The following is a 15,451-nucleotide window of genomic DNA, read 5'->3' as shown; positions in this document are numbered from 1 at the left end:
GAGAGAGAGAGAGAGAGAGAGAGAGAGAGAGAGAGAGAGAGAGAGAGAGATTGTGGGTGTTTGGGGTGGATTTTTTTCTTTTTTTAAAATTAATTTATTTATTTATTATGTATACAATATTCTGTCTGCATGTATGCCTGCAGGCCAGAAGAGGGCACCAGATCTCATTACAGATGGTTGTGAGCCACCATGTGGTTGCTGGGAATTGAACTCAGGACCTTTGGAAGAGCAGGCAATGCTCTTAACCACTGAGCCATCTCTCCAGCCCCCTTTCTTTTTTTTTGAGATAAAATTTCATACTCTTCATACTCAGGCTGGCCTAGAACTCTCTCTGTGGCCAATACTGGCTTTGAACTCATAACACTCCTGTCTTTGTCTACCACACCCTCCTTTCATTTCAACAATTCCCCATCCTTTGCTATCTTGTGTGCGTGCGTGCATGTGTACTGAGGCAGTCTTACTGAACTCCCAATACTCCAGTTTCAGCCTCTCACGTGATGGATCACAAGCACGTGCCATCATCCCCAGCTTTTTCTTTCTATGTTGTTCTATCAGTCTTCTAAGAATCAAGCCAGATGTTTTCCAAAATATCCCTTAATTTGGATTTATCTGATTGCTTGTTACTAGGTTGAAGTTAAATGCTCTCTGTAGAAAACCAGTTAACGCTCCCCACGAATTGGGACCCTTGAGCTTTAGTGCTGTAACTAACATACACGCTGACATTAAGCGTGGGTAACAACGGTAAACAGCATCAGTGTGTGCTCTGGACTCCCAGATGCAGTTTCCTTGGCGTTTCAGGACAGTCCTTTGTGTGCTCTTTCCGAGTCCACGCCACACTGGCTCTCTCCTCCTCCAGTTCGGCTGTGCCCGTCCCTCAAGTCTATCTGCTTCTGATTGTGTAGTGTCTTTGGCCTTTCCTTTCCCATGCGCTGCGGATGGTGACAGCTTCTCAGCCACAGCTATTCAGGTCTTCTGGTTGTGACATGCTGCTTTTTTCATCCCTAAAATCCAGAGTCCCCCTTTCATCTCATTCTCACCTTTATCATCCCGTCTGCTCTTTCAAACGACTGAATTCATGTTCCTATCAAGTTGCACCGTCGCACGATGCTGTTGTGAGGAGTCTCTTCTCTTCCTCCTCTGCGTGCTTTGTTCTTTTTCCTTTGTCCTTGATATAATGTGCTCGCCGTTGCCATGCAATTTCGCCCCATTTTGCTCATGCCTGAGCAGCTTTGTCAATTCCCTCTTTTGGCTCTAGCATACTGTGGGCGACTTCTTGATGTCCCACTGTGAGAGACCAGTTTATTTTGCCTCTTGAAGTTAAAGCGAAAGGATTAGGTATTTTATATTTTATTCACTTTTCTTTTTTTTTTTCTTTTTTTTTTGTAGCTGAGAGACCCATGTGAGGAGAGCGAGTGGTTAAGGCTAATTTAAGGCGACAGCAAATCTTTGTTAAAACACTAAATCTCTTAGGAGATTTTGGGACTGCTCCAAGGTCCCCTCCTGTGGCCAAGAGGGGACTCTGCTTCAGCTGTCCCTTGGTCACCCATTTAATGTTCACGTCTACTTTTAAAATTCATTAGATTTGATTATGCCTTTGTTCTGTATTTTGTAGATTATGTGTGACTTTGTTTTCACTTTTGCAGGTTTTGCTTTTTGCTCCTTTTTTCAGATACTGGGTGATGGATTTGGGAGGTGGGGAAGAACAGTTCATCTTGGCTAACAGAGTGAAAGGGCACAGCCCAGCATGGCAGGGACCTGGGCATGGCAGAGGGAGCACCTGACAGTCACATAGTATCCAAAGTCAGGATGTAAAAAGAAATGAATCTTTTTTCCTCTTTCTGTGCTGGGGATTGAACACAGGGCTAAAAAGACTAAGCCCTGTGAATGGTTATTTTATTTGTTTGTTTGTTTCAAAACAGGGTTTCTCTGTGTAGCCCTGGCTGTCCTGGAACTTGCTCTGTAGACCAGGCTGGCCACGAATTCAGAGAGCCTCCTGCATCTGCCTCTGGTGTGCTGGGATTAAAGGCGTGTGCCAACATTGCCCAGCCCACATTTTTTCTTTTGAAAACAAAAACCTTTCTCATCACTTTTGGTTTTGAGCATCAACGATCCATAGATAAAAGCTTCTTTTGTCTTGGTTCAACATGGAATGCTAAATATCACCTTTCTGCTTTCATGTACGTGATCCTACAAGAGCCAAGCAACAGACTTTCCCCAGCATTTTATTTTTAAATGTTTCAGAAGGAAACAGAAGAATCAGTGCAGTGAGGCGGCTCAGTAGTTAAAGGCGCCGGCCACCAAGCCCAGAGACCTGGTGTTATCCCGGAAACCCACGAGATGCAGAGAGAAATGACCCCCACAAGTTGTTCTCTGACCGCTACAAACATGCCAAGACATGTACGTTTGTGCACACACACACACACAACACACACACACTAAATAAATAGATAAATAAATAATAAATAAATAAATGGAAGTTTTTAATTAAAAGAATTGTACGAGAGTGATCCCCACCATCCAGACTCCATTACCGAATTCTGACTACACTGCCTCCGTTTGCCTTTCTCTACCCAGGTCCACCACCTCAGCATCTTTTTCTGCACATCTGCTTGCTCCGTAGGCCTTGGGCACCTTCAGCTCCCTGGAGGATCACACGGAAAGTGGGGTACCCACCTGTACAGGCATGCCCAGCTCCAGTTTCAACCCAAAAATAGGGTCAATGAAGATGGTGACGACAGGTTCCGAAGGATCCTGGACAAAGTGTTCCAGAACAGCGTCATGCTCATCTGTCCACTCGGCATCTGCCAGTCCGGTCAACATAGCTCGTGAGAGGAAAAGGGGCTTCTACAGAGAGCAGAGAGACACATGCCATCAGCGCTGTGAGGATAAGCCATTCTCCCCTCCACAATTGCACACCTGACTTGGGAGGGGAGCAGAGATGCCAGAAAGCTGAGGAAGACTGAATGATAGGTTTCAAGCTTTTGAAGGAAGGAGACAATAGACTCCCCTGCCTCCGGGAATGAAAACGGAGTGTGTCACAGAGGGAAACGATGGGCTATTATCTTCCCCAAATATTTCCCTTCTGCCTGTGGCTGTGAGAACGCATTCTCTAGCATTCTCAGCTTTGGAAGGAAAGATGAATTAAGGGAACAAGGCTATCAGCCTGGACCAAAGAATTAGGAGCAGTGAGGTGCCGGTGTGGGGAAGGGATGAGGTCGGCAGCAGTTTCCCCTTCCGGGTGCTGCAGGGTGAGATGCTAACAGTCAACGGGCACAGCAGTCAGGCAGAATAGAGGGGCACGCGAAAGGAGCACGGCGATCAGATGGAAAAGAGACCCTAACTGTAGAAAGGACACCGCACATCTGTAGAGCACGAGGCAAAGAAACTGGGCCAAGTGGAGACGCCACCCTGTCCTTCCTCCAGCCTCCCTGGAAGATGAGGAAGAATCACAAAGTTCCCCCCAAAAAGGAGATAATAGACAATTTTCTAAATGCTTTCCTGAACAGGGTGTGGGTGAACCAGTGAGAAAGCCCAAGCCCAATAAATACCAGGCCAAAAGACAGACAGAGCACATCGGCTTTCTAAAAATGCATTCATGAAAACATGTCTGTTTTACTTGAAATCAAAGAATATAAAAATAACAAAGATGGGGCTGGAGAAATGGCTCAGCAGCATTGACTGCTCTTCCAGAGGTCCTGAGTTCAATTCCCAACAACCATATGGTGGCTCACAACCATCTATTATGAGATCAGGCATCCATGTAGACAGAATACTATATACATAATAAACAAATAAATCTCTTTTAAAAAATAACAAAGACATCATTTATTATATATTTTTGTTAATATGTACTAAACTGACACTTCTTAGTCTGGATATAGTTTTAGACTTTTTTGTTTTGTTTTGTTTTTCAGACAGGGTTTCTCTGTTGCTTTGGAGCCTGTCCTGGAACTAGCTCTTGTAGACCAGGTTGGTCTCGAACTCACAGAGATCCGCCTGCCTCTGCCTCCCAAGTGCTGGGATTAAAGGCGTGCGCCACCACCGCCCGGCATGGTTTTAGGCTATTAAGGGCATATTACAATCTGGTTGGGAAAACTTTGTCTTATGTATGAGAAATATGAGCAATGTTCTTTTCTCTTAGTGTTCCTATTTATTTAATTTCTCATTTTTAGTTTATGTGTGTGAGTGTTTTGCCTGCATGTATGTCTGCACACTGCTTATGTGCCTGGGACACAAGGAGGTCAGAAGAGGGTGTCAGATCCTCATCAAACAGAAGTGACGGATGGTTGTCAGCCACCATGTGGCTGCTGGGAATCAAACCCTGGTACTCCGGAAGAGCAGCCAGTGCCTCTTAAGCACTGAGTCATCTCTCCAGTCCACTCTTAGTATCCTTACTTATTCTTATTAATGTTTGGTAGCTCCATGTACAGAGATCCAGCTTGAGGAAATACTGAGTACTTCAGTGTGGGTGTCCTGGTATTCGCCACACTGTTGCTATGAGAATACAATACTGCAAACAGCAAAATGACCAAGAATAACAGTTTAATTTAAGGTACTTGTGTCTATAGGACACACGTGGCTACTAAAATGGTATCTGGGAGACTGAATCAAGAGAATTGAAAACCGAAGACCGAGTAAGCTGTGCAGTGGGACCTGCCTCCTGAAGAGGAGGGCTCTGAGCCCTTGGGTGTGGGCTCACCCAAGCATTTGTCACCTTGTCACCCTAGCAGGCGGGGCTCAGCCAAGAAGTCAGCAAGTGTGAGGCCAGCTGGAGCTCTTCCGGGAGTGTGGGGCTAGCCTAGGCTACAGGCCGTTTCAAACAACCAACCACAAAATCTAAAAGCAAGGTACAGTGCTCGTGCAGCGCCGGGGTTTGGGTCCCAGCACTGTGAGGAGGGGATGTTGTAATTGGCGGGGTCTGTGCATCTATGCTGCTTTACTTTCTCCTTGTTTGCTTGTTTTTCTTTTGTCTTTTCGGTTATTTGAAGCAGAATCTGGTTTTATCCATACAATCCTCCTGCTTTGGCTTCCCAAGTGCAGGGATGGCAAATGTGTGCCATTTCAGCTGGCATCACTTTTTAGTGGGTAGTCATTGGTCTCTTTTCCTCTTTTACAAGAGGAAGGTTGCCAGGTGGTGGTGGCGCATGCCTGCAATCCCAGTACTTGGGAGGCAGAGACAGATCTCAGTGAGTTCGAGGCCAGGATGAATTATTCAAAATGAGTTCCATGGCAAACAGGACTGTTACACAGAGAAACGCTGTCTCAAAAAGGGGAGGGGGGCGCTGAAGAGATGGCTCAGAAGTTAAGAGCTGCTCTTTCTGTGGTCCTGAGTTCTATTCCCGGCAACCACATGGTGATTCACAACCATCCATAATGAGATCTGGTGCCCTCTTCTGGCATGTCTATACATAATAAATAAATAAATCTTAAAGAAGAAGAATGCAAGGTTGGCACACTGTTCCTCTCACCTACGTAACTACAGGCAAGGCTACATCCTACTTGGAAGAAAGACACGGCTTAGTGCCCGTTTCTCATGGTGACTAGGGCAGACTCTATCAACTCCTCAGTCAAAGAGAAGGGAAGAGAATATCTTAGAAATTACTAGCCAAGTAGAACGATCTCTACCTGTTGGTTCAATGTTCAACTTCTTCAGATGTCCACCCATAAGACCAGTCGATCAGGGTTGACCCAAGGTGGGGGAAAAAGAGGGGGCTCAGATCATCGAGTCCTCTACTCATGAACTGGCTTTGTGGTGAGCAGGTCACCGTCAGGGAGAGAAGTGGGAGTAAGTGACAAACTGGAAGGAACTCCTCATACATAGTCCTACCCACCACTGAAGTTTCCGTTCCTTGGTTTTTGGGAGGAATGTGATCCTTGGGGGAGGTGTGAACCTACCACATCTACTGAGGTATCCAATTCTTTCCGTACTTCAGGTTCCTCTAGGAGGTGCTCTGGGGAGAACCAAGTTACAAAAGTGAAGTCAGACACAGGAACCACATTACCCAGAAATCCCACTTTTAGATTGTCTCTGGAAATCCTACTTCTAGACAGTCCCTGGAAATCCCACTTCTAGAGAGTCCCCCGGAAATCCCACTTCTAAGAAGATAGTCCCAGAAATTCCACTTCTAGATAGTCTCGGAAATCCCACTTCTAGATAATCCCAGAAATCCCACTTCTAAGAAGATGGTATCGGAAATCCCACTTCTAAGAAGATAGTCCCGGAAATCCCACGTCCAGATGGTCCCGGAAAGCTTGAGAGCAGAACTTGAGGAGCCTGCTGATGTCCACAGCAGCACTGTTCACAATGGGGATGGTTAGAAACGGGCAAGGGCTATAGCTCAATTGTCCATTACCTGTCGAGCATACATGAGGCCCTGGGTTCCATCCCTAGGACTGAGGATGAAGGTGGGAGAAGACAGGGAAAGAAGAGGAGCAGAGAACAGCCCAAGTCCATTAGAGCTACAGTCAGACAAACAGAAAGTGCTATCTATCTACAGAGTGCTATTAATCACTCTTAAAACAAAATGAAGGTTAGATTCACGCTACAACATAGTTGAACCTTGAAAACTTTATGCTAAGTAAAAAAGAAGTCAGATATGTCAAAGCACATTATTGTGCAATCCCACCTACAGGAAATGTCCAGCAAAGAAAATCTATAAAGAGAACAGATTAGTGACATTCAGGATCTGAGGGAGAGCTGCTAAATACAAGGTTCTGAGTGCAGGGTCAAGTTCTTTCCTCGCATGGACAAGGCTCTGGGTTTCATCCCCAGCAACCACAAAAGAATGAACCATTAATTAGCCATTTAAGCCAGATGTGGTACTCATGCTGGTAATCCAAGCCCTCGGGAGATTTAGGCAGGAGGACTGCCCTGAGTGCCAAGCCAATGTGGATTACAAAGTAAATCCCTGCCTCAGAATAAACAAACCACCAGCAGGGCACACTGGGTCACCCTGTGATCCAACATTCGGAAGACAGTCAGGAGAATGACACAAACTTAAGCACTGGGTGAGATCTTGTTTCAAAAGATAATTAAATGAATAAAGTAAAGAGAGGACCTAACTAGGAATCTTGATAACCCGTGTGAAGCAGAAGGCAGAAGTCCAAGCTTCTGTAATCCCAGCTTTGTCACAGGGAGAAGGGACGCAGAGACAGGAGCATCTCAGAGGCTCCTGGACCAGTTAGGCTGGTGTGTACAGCAGAAAAACAACGAGACTTGTATCAAAGAAGGTGGAAGACAAGGACCAGCCATGAGGTTGTTCTCTGACCACTGTGGCATGCATCCATCACATTCACAAGCCCAAATGTGTATACACACACACACACACTCACACGCACACATAAACACACACGCAAACATAGACACACACACACACGGATGGTAGACACACATACAGACACACACACATACACAAACACACCCACACGCATGCACAGACACACGCATACACAGACACACACATACACAGACACACCCACATGCACATACAGACATACCCACACAGATACACACATACTGCATTGGTTAGGGTTTTGTTGGTGGCGTTGTCATTTTGTAACTTGACACAGAGTCACCTGAGCAGATGAACGCTCAGTTGAGAAAATGCCACCATCATACTGGCCTGTAGTAAGTCTGGGGGGGGATTTTTTTTGATGAATAATTGATGCCAGGGAGTGCCAGCCCACTGTGGGTGGCCATCCCTGGGCAGGTGCTTCTGGGTTGTATGAAAAAAAGTAAGCCAAGGGCTGTAGAGATGGCTCAGAGGTTAGGAGCATTGCCTGCTCTTCCAAGGGTCCTGGGTTCATTTCCCAGCAACCACATGGTGGCTCACAACCATCTGTAATGGGGTCTGATGCCCTCTTCTGGCCTTCAGGCATACACAGAGACAGAATATTGTATACACAATAAATAAAAAAAGAATTTATTAAAAAAAAAAAGAAAAAAAGTAAGCCAAGAGGCTAAGCTAGAGCGACGGGTGTCAGCATTAAGAGCACTGGCTGCTCTTCCAGAGGACCCAGGTGTGATTCCCAGCACCACACTGTAGCTAACACGCATCTGTAACTCCAGTTCCAGATGACACTTTCTTCTGGCCCCTGTGTAATACACAGATATACATGCAAGTAAAACCTCATACACATTAAAAAAAAAAAATCTAAAGGGCAAGCTGGGTGAGCCACGGTGAGCAGCATCATTCCTCCATGGCCGATGCTCTGGTTCCTGCCCCCGGGTTCCTGCCCTGCTTGAGTTCCTGCTTGGCTTCTCTTAATGATGGACTATGATCAGGACATCTAAGCCAAATGGGTCATTCCCTCCCTAGGTTGGATTTGGCCAGTATTTTATCACAGCAATGAAAGTCAAACCAACCTGGGCGATGGTGGTGCACACCTTTAATCCCAGCACTCAGGAGGCAGAGGCAGGCGGATCTCTGTGAGTTTGAGGCCAGCCTGGTCTACAAAGCAAGTTCCAGGACAGCTAGCACTGTTACACAGAGAAACTCTGTCTTGAAAGACAAAACAAACAAACAAAAAAGGTCAAACCAAGACGCATACATATACATAGATTAAATATATACACATGCATGTGCACAAACACACATATACACTCACAGGGGGAAAAAAGCAGAAAAGATTCAGGAGTCTCCTGGCACTGATTTATCAAGGTGCTTAAGTGGCTTTCTTTCTGGAGGCCGAACTGTTCTAAAATTGGACAGTACTGATGGTTGGTTGTACAGCTTTTAAATATGTCAAAAACCAGTGGGTTGTATGTTTTAGGGTCCAGGCTCTTGACCGTGGGTTGCAACCCCATGTGGGGTTGCATAACAGAAGATGGGGCAACAGGAAAAGGTTTCTGATCAAAATTAATTTAACGGTCAGCAAGAGGGCTTGGCGGGTACAGGTCCATGTCACCACCGGTGCTCCGAGTTTCATCTCTGGGCTCCACATGGTGGAAGGAGAGAACTGGCTCCAACAACTTGTCCTCTGCCCTCACTCCCGCACTGTGGCACATGCACACCACATGCACACACAGAGAACAAATAAATAAAAATGAAATATAATAAGTTTTCTCTTGAAAACTTAGAAAATCAAATACACAATGAACCCAAGGTGCATCCGACGGCCGTCACCCACTGCCCATGCTGTATCCTGCAGGCTCACTGCAGCCTTGATCCTAAACACATACACACACACACACACACACACACACACACACACACCACGCTGCACGTACCGCCAACACGTTGCCAACAAACACTGCGTGAGACACCTCAGATTGGAGAATATTGTATGTTATGAATTGCAGGATTTTTACTATACACACGAAGTTTTCTGTTCTTGTAAAAACATAATGGTTTAATTATGGAAAACAAAGACCTTAATATTTTCCTGGCATCGATCCTCGGCATGTAAGTATCAAATGAGTGTATCTTTGGATTGTGCTCTATTAACATGTTTGATTTTAAAATTGCTGTAAGAAACCCAGGAATGGTGGTGCCCACAGTTACATATTCCCAGCGGAGAGAGCGGAGGTAGGAGAAGCAGCTCAGGGCCAGCCTGAGCCTCATACTATCATCTTAAAAACATGCACACTAGCACTCGGGAGGCAGGGACAGACAGGTAAATCTCTGTGGGTTCAAGGCCAGCCGGTCCACACAGTGAGTTCCAAACCAGCCAGGACCACATAATGAAACCCTGCCTATATATATATATGAGCACATACTTCTCTTGCGGTGTTTGATGTCCAGCACACATGTTAGATGGCTCACAGCTGCCTGTAACTTTCTATGCCTCTGGTCTCCTCAGGCATATGTATACACATGAACAATACCCATACACAGATGCACACACATATACACATTGAAAATAAAATAAATATCTTTAAAAAAAATGCTGGTGCAGGCAAGATAACCCAGTAGCTAAACGCACTTGCCCACTGAGTCTAAAGCCCAAGTCCAATCCCAGGAGCCCACACTGAAAGAGGAGAGAACGGCTCTGTACACAGGTGCCACGACACACGCAGGAACACAGCACACATCCATACAAATAAACAACAACAACAACAACAATCATAGTGCTGCTGGGTGTGGTAGCTTTAATCCCAGCACTTGAGAGGCAGAGGCAGATGGATCTCTGTGTGCTCGAGGCCAGCCTGGTCTACAGAGTTAGTTCCAGGACAGCCAGGGCAGTTACATAGAGAAACTCTGTTTTCAAAAACAAAACAAAAAAGATTTAAAAATGTAAAATAGTATGTAACACAGGGGCTGGGGGATGCAGCTAAGTTGGCAGAGTGCCTGCGTAGTAGCATGTATGAACCCCTGGGTTTAATCTTCAGTTGGCGCATTTCTATAACCCCAATACTCAGAAGGTGGAGGCAGGGGGATCAGAACTTGAAGGTCAACTTTGGCTACACAGAAGGTTGAAGGCCAAGTTGGCCTACAAAAGTAATGCAACATGGTTGGTATGGAATCCCTGACTGCCATTCCAGATAGTTCCAGAACAATATTTAATAACCAAACTTTTATTACTGTATTTCTGTAGTAAAATATCTGACTATGTAAACTAAGTGGCTTGAACAGATCATAAATACCTTTGAGTCAGTCTAGGTTAGGCTTCACCACCAAGTAAGTTTAGATGCCAGACTTTATAGGGTTGGGAATTGGCAAGTTACAGATTTGAGGAGTTTTTTAAAAATACATTATTTGCGTAGGGGTGGGGGCAGGCACAAGGGTGCCACAGTGTGCATGACAGTCAGGGGACAGCTTTTAGGAGTCACTTCTTGCCTTCTGCCATGTGTCCCAAAGGTGAACTCGGGTCACCAGGCTTGGAGGCAACTGCCTTTAACCTCCGAGCCATCTTCCCTGTTCCTCGTTAGAGCTTTTCAGACATACAGAAAAGCAACTATAAACCTGACTAGAATTTTCCTATTACTGAAGGAAACCTAAGGAAAGGACATGAGGGTTCAGGGTGTGGCTCAAAGGTAGAATGTGTGCCCACGCCCAGGGTTCAACTCCCAGTACCATAAAGAGGAGAACTTAATTTCTAAATTTTATTTATTTATTATTATTTTATGTGTGTGGGTATCTTGCCGGAATGTATGTCTGTGTACTACATGTATACCTGGTGGCTATGGAGGAGAGAAGTCATCAGATCCCCTGAAACTGGAGTTACAGTTGTGAAACACCATGTGGTTGCTGGGAATCAAACCCAGTCAATGCTCTTAACTACTGACCCATCTTTCTAGCCAGGAAATTTATTTTTAAGATTGTGTGTGTGTGTGTGTGTGTGTGTGTGTATGTGTGTGTGTGTGCACATGTGCCTAAGAATGTATCCTTACAGTCCAGAAGAGAGCTGATGCCCTGGAGCCAGAGTTACAGGCAATTGGGAGTCACCTGACTTAGTACAAGGAACTGAACCCAGGTCCTCTGCAAGATCAGTACAAGCCCGTAATCTCTGAACCATCTCTCCAGCCCTGCCTGCACTATAATATAAAAAGGCTGTCAGGGAGCTGGAGAGGATTCGGTCAGGGAAGAGTTTTCTGTGCAAACCTGTGCTTGGATCTCCAGCACCCATGTGAACAGCTGGGTGTGCACCCTTAGAACTCCATTGTTGGGGAAGCAGAGATGAAAGCATCCCTAGGGCTTGCTAGACAGCCAGTCTAGCCAACCAGCAAGCCACAGGTTCACTGAGAGATCTTGTCTGAAATATTAATAAGAAGAAGCAGAACAAGAGAGTGATTGAGCATGACACCCAATGTTGTCGACCTCTGGCCTCCACACCCATGTATGCACACACATATACAAATACACACATACAACACACATATGTAAATAGATGTCATTTTTTTTTAAAGCAAGGGAATCTAAAGAAATGTCTCAGGGGTTAAGAAAATAAACTGCTCTCGAAGAGGACCCAAGTTCCCAGCACGCACATAAAATGGCTTACAACTACCTATGCCTCCGACTCCAGAGACTAAGGCACTCTCTCTGCTTCCTCTGACACCGTACTCGTGTGCACAAACACACACACACTCACAATTAAAAGCCTTTAAAAAATAATTTTTTTAACAGGTAAAAGCTTTTAACAGCCAGGTATGACAGTGCATGTCTTTAATCCCAGCAGGTGGATCTCTTGTTCCTTCAAGACCAGCCTGGTCTACACAGCAAGCTCCAGGACAGGCAGGACTACATATAGAGACCCTGTTTCAAAACAAACATTAAAAAGAAAGGAAAAAAGTTTTTTAAAAAAGAGAGAAGTTTTCTGTGGTGTCTGGAGGCTGGTGCATCCATTTTGAAGTATTTCCCCTTTGTTTCTCAGATTTTCTCCAAACCACACCTTCCCTGCTGCCTCCCCTGGCTCCCCTGGTAGCAGGCTTCATGGAGCCAGCCAAATTTAAACTGCTTTTAACTGAGCACATGACCCATCAGAGACGATATCACTGCACTCGTCTGTAACGCTAGAGCCTAGAGGGGGTTCTTGGGCCTTTCCCCTAGACCTGCGCTCAATCTCTTAACCACCAATATTAATACTAGTAAGGATCTAGGAATGGTGGCTCGGATCTATAGTCCCAGAATCTGGGAGACTGAAAAAGAAAGATAGAGTTCAAAGCCCTGCTGGGAAAACCCCCACCTCAGTGTGTGTGAGGGGGCGGGGCTAGCATGCCCACAGCCCCAAGTCTAGTTCCAGTACAGAGGATACTAGCTGGCAATATAGCTCAGTGGTAGAGCAATTGCCTGACATGTATGAGGCCTTGGACTCGACCCTTAACACTGGAGGAAGAGGGGGTAGGGAAACGGATCAGCAGATAAGGGTGCTTGGCACCAAACTTGAGGACTTGAGTTTGATCCCTAGAACCCACGCTGCAGGAGGGAAGAATCAAGGCCCACAAGCTGTCCTCTGGCCTCTACATATTCACCGTGACATGCGCAGGCACACAACACACTAAATACAGAATAAATAGTATAATAAAGAGGGGCTGGAGTGATTACTCAAGGAGTTAAGAGCATTGGCTGCTCTTCCAGAGAACTTAGGTTTGGTTTCAGCAGCCACATGGGGGCTCACAGTCTGTATTCGAGTTCCAGGGATCCGATGTCCTGGCCTCCTCAGGCACAAGACACACATGTGATATGCTCAGACAAACATGCAAGCAAGACCCTCATACATATAATAAAATCATCATCATCATTATTAAATAAATGTAAAAAAAAACAAGCCAAAGATTCTCTTTCCTTACAGGATACTAACGACATCAGCGAACCCCATTCAAAAGGTAAGGGCTACACCTGGCTCGCTGTCTCATGTCCCTTGGACAGAGATCTGAAGGGAAGACGATTGGCGGCAACCAAGCCCCCCAAGCCCTCCAACCACACTGGCTCCAGGAGCAAATCCACGAGAGGCAGCCTATTTAAGCTCTTTGTTCCCTCCATGTAGGCTTCTTTTCCTGTCACCCTGAACCTGAACCTCCACAATCCACCAAGTCTCTGCCAAGATGAGGAAGAAAACACAGGAGCTTTCAACAGATGGTGGAAGGCGTCAGCCGGGCTTAGGATTCAAAGGGTGGCAAAGCAGGCTGGGTCTCCATGGTGATGGGCTTAATGGAAGAAAAACACTATTTGTTTTGCCACCCAGGGTGAAAATAGGAAAAAGGAAGAGATCAAACCCTCTACAGTGGGGTGGGAACAGCCAGAACACTTGAAATGAGGAAGAGGCTAGAGAAAGCATTGGCTGGTGAACTCCTGGTACGCTGATGGGAAATTTAAGACAGAATAAATAGGAGGCTGGCCAGGAAGGAGACACGTGCACATATAAAAAGGAAAGAATAAACAGAAATGAGTAGGGCAGAGGTTCTGCTGAAGTCTTAAGATACAATGTCACATTAGCCTGCTTCTTGGTCCTGCTCCCCAGCCCCAAGACACTCCTGAGTTGGGCATGGTGGTGCTCACCTTTAATGCCAGGATGTGTAAGGCAAAGACGGGAAGATCTCTGTTGAGCTCCAGGCCTGCCTGGTCTACATGGCTAGTTTGACACTACCCAGAGCTACACAGAGAGGCCTTGTCTCTTCGAGAAGCCTCTCCAGTCTTCCCTGTCCTGCATTTCTAAGTACCTTCTGCTACAGCAAATACTCACCAGACTCCTCCTTGGTGGGCTCGGGCTCTGGCTCCGGGTCAGTAGAGAGCAGGGCAGCCTCAGCAGCTCCCGTGGGCACAGCAGATTGAACAGTTCGGCCAGCTCGGCCTGCCCGGGCACCTCCCCGGCCACCCGCTTTTCGCTTCTTCTCAGTTTTGCTAGACATCTTGAAGGCAAAACCTGCAGGTACATGGGTGCCACAAGTCCACCCCCCATATACACCCTAATCCAGCCTCCCAATAGACACTGTCACTTTTGGATTCAGAGACCGAGTGAGACACCCAAGATGATCATCTTTTCTGGGGACACCGACACCCTGCTATGCACTCAGGGCCTATACCCAACAGAACCTCAAGGCTGTGGGTTACGGTAAAGTGCTTGCCTAAAATGCCAACAGAACCTCGAGGCTGTGGGTTATGGTAAAGTGCTTGCCTAAAATGTGCAAGGCCAGGGTTAGACTCCAAGCACTGAATTAAAAAAAGGGAGCGGGACCATGGAGTCCTTGCTTTTTTTCCCTGGGATAACCAAAATTTCTCCAAAGAATCAGATTAAAAATCAAAGCCTGGGACAGGTCAGATGGTTCAGTAAGAAAAGGTGCTTGCCAACAAGACTGATGACCTGAGTTCAATCCCCGGTACCCACATGCATGTTTGCATATAAATGTGCATACGTAAACTAAAATAAATCTTTTTTTTAAGATAACAAACACCCCGCTAATGAGGAGTATGGGAAGTGTTCAATCATCAGGAACAAAGCTGAGGTATGTTCACCCAAACCTTCAGCCACACCACCTTACAGGATCCTGAATAAGAGAAGGCCCATGAAGTGGGAATAGGGACCCCACAGTTCCCACCCATCGTCCTTGTCACTGGGTCAAGGCACTGACTCAAACCCAGACGACCTTCCTTGGTACCGCCTTTCCTCCCTATTTAAATAGAAAAGCGCTCCTCCTACCCACACTAAAATCTCCACAGCCTGAAACAAAGAACAGCATTTGCACAAGATGCTTTAGTTTTTAACTCCTAAGGGGTGGGGATCCTGTTTTGTGTGTACTGTGAATTCTTAAGCCCAGTCAGTTAAGTCTACACCAAGTACAGAACAGCAGGGTCACTAGGTTCCAAAAGTCCTTGAGAACAGTCTGGGACCAAGACAGAGCAAAAGTCACCCAAATAATGAATTTCAGACTAGGAATTGAGGACACGAGAAAGACCCTGTCGGTGCTCAAATAAAAGGGTGGGGGGGAGCAAGCCTGGCAGGACCCAGAATCCCCAGGAACACACTTCAGCATCCTGGGCACTCCCTCTTCCTTCAGCGAGAGCCTGGCAGCCAC

The 15,451-nt window shown here is 46.1% G+C and overlaps 1 protein-coding gene across 1 annotated transcript in view; it reads right to left on the bottom strand.

Moving 5' to 3' along the window:
• The window catches only part of Dnah2 (dynein axonemal heavy chain 2), a 128,432-nt gene that overhangs the window by 112,368 nt on the left and 613 nt on the right, over window positions 1–15,451 (bottom strand). Inside the window, 3 exon segments of the mRNA XM_050162494.1 lie at window positions 2,674–2,844; window positions 5,896–5,951; window positions 14,122–14,301. Of these exon segments, the coding sequence (XP_050018451.1) occupies window positions 2,674–2,844; window positions 5,896–5,951; window positions 14,122–14,287 (393 nt within the window). The 5' untranslated portion in view covers window positions 14,288–14,301.

Source organism: Alexandromys fortis, unplaced genomic scaffold (assembly GCF_014885135.2).
Source record: "Alexandromys fortis isolate MF-2015 unplaced genomic scaffold, M_Fortis_MF-2015_v1.1 scaffold_84, whole genome shotgun sequence".
In the NCBI taxonomy this organism is placed as follows: Eukaryota; Metazoa; Chordata; class Mammalia; order Rodentia; family Cricetidae; genus Alexandromys; species Alexandromys fortis.
Note: the sequence above shows the minus strand (reverse complement) of the source record. Positions and strands in the feature narration are given on the sequence as shown.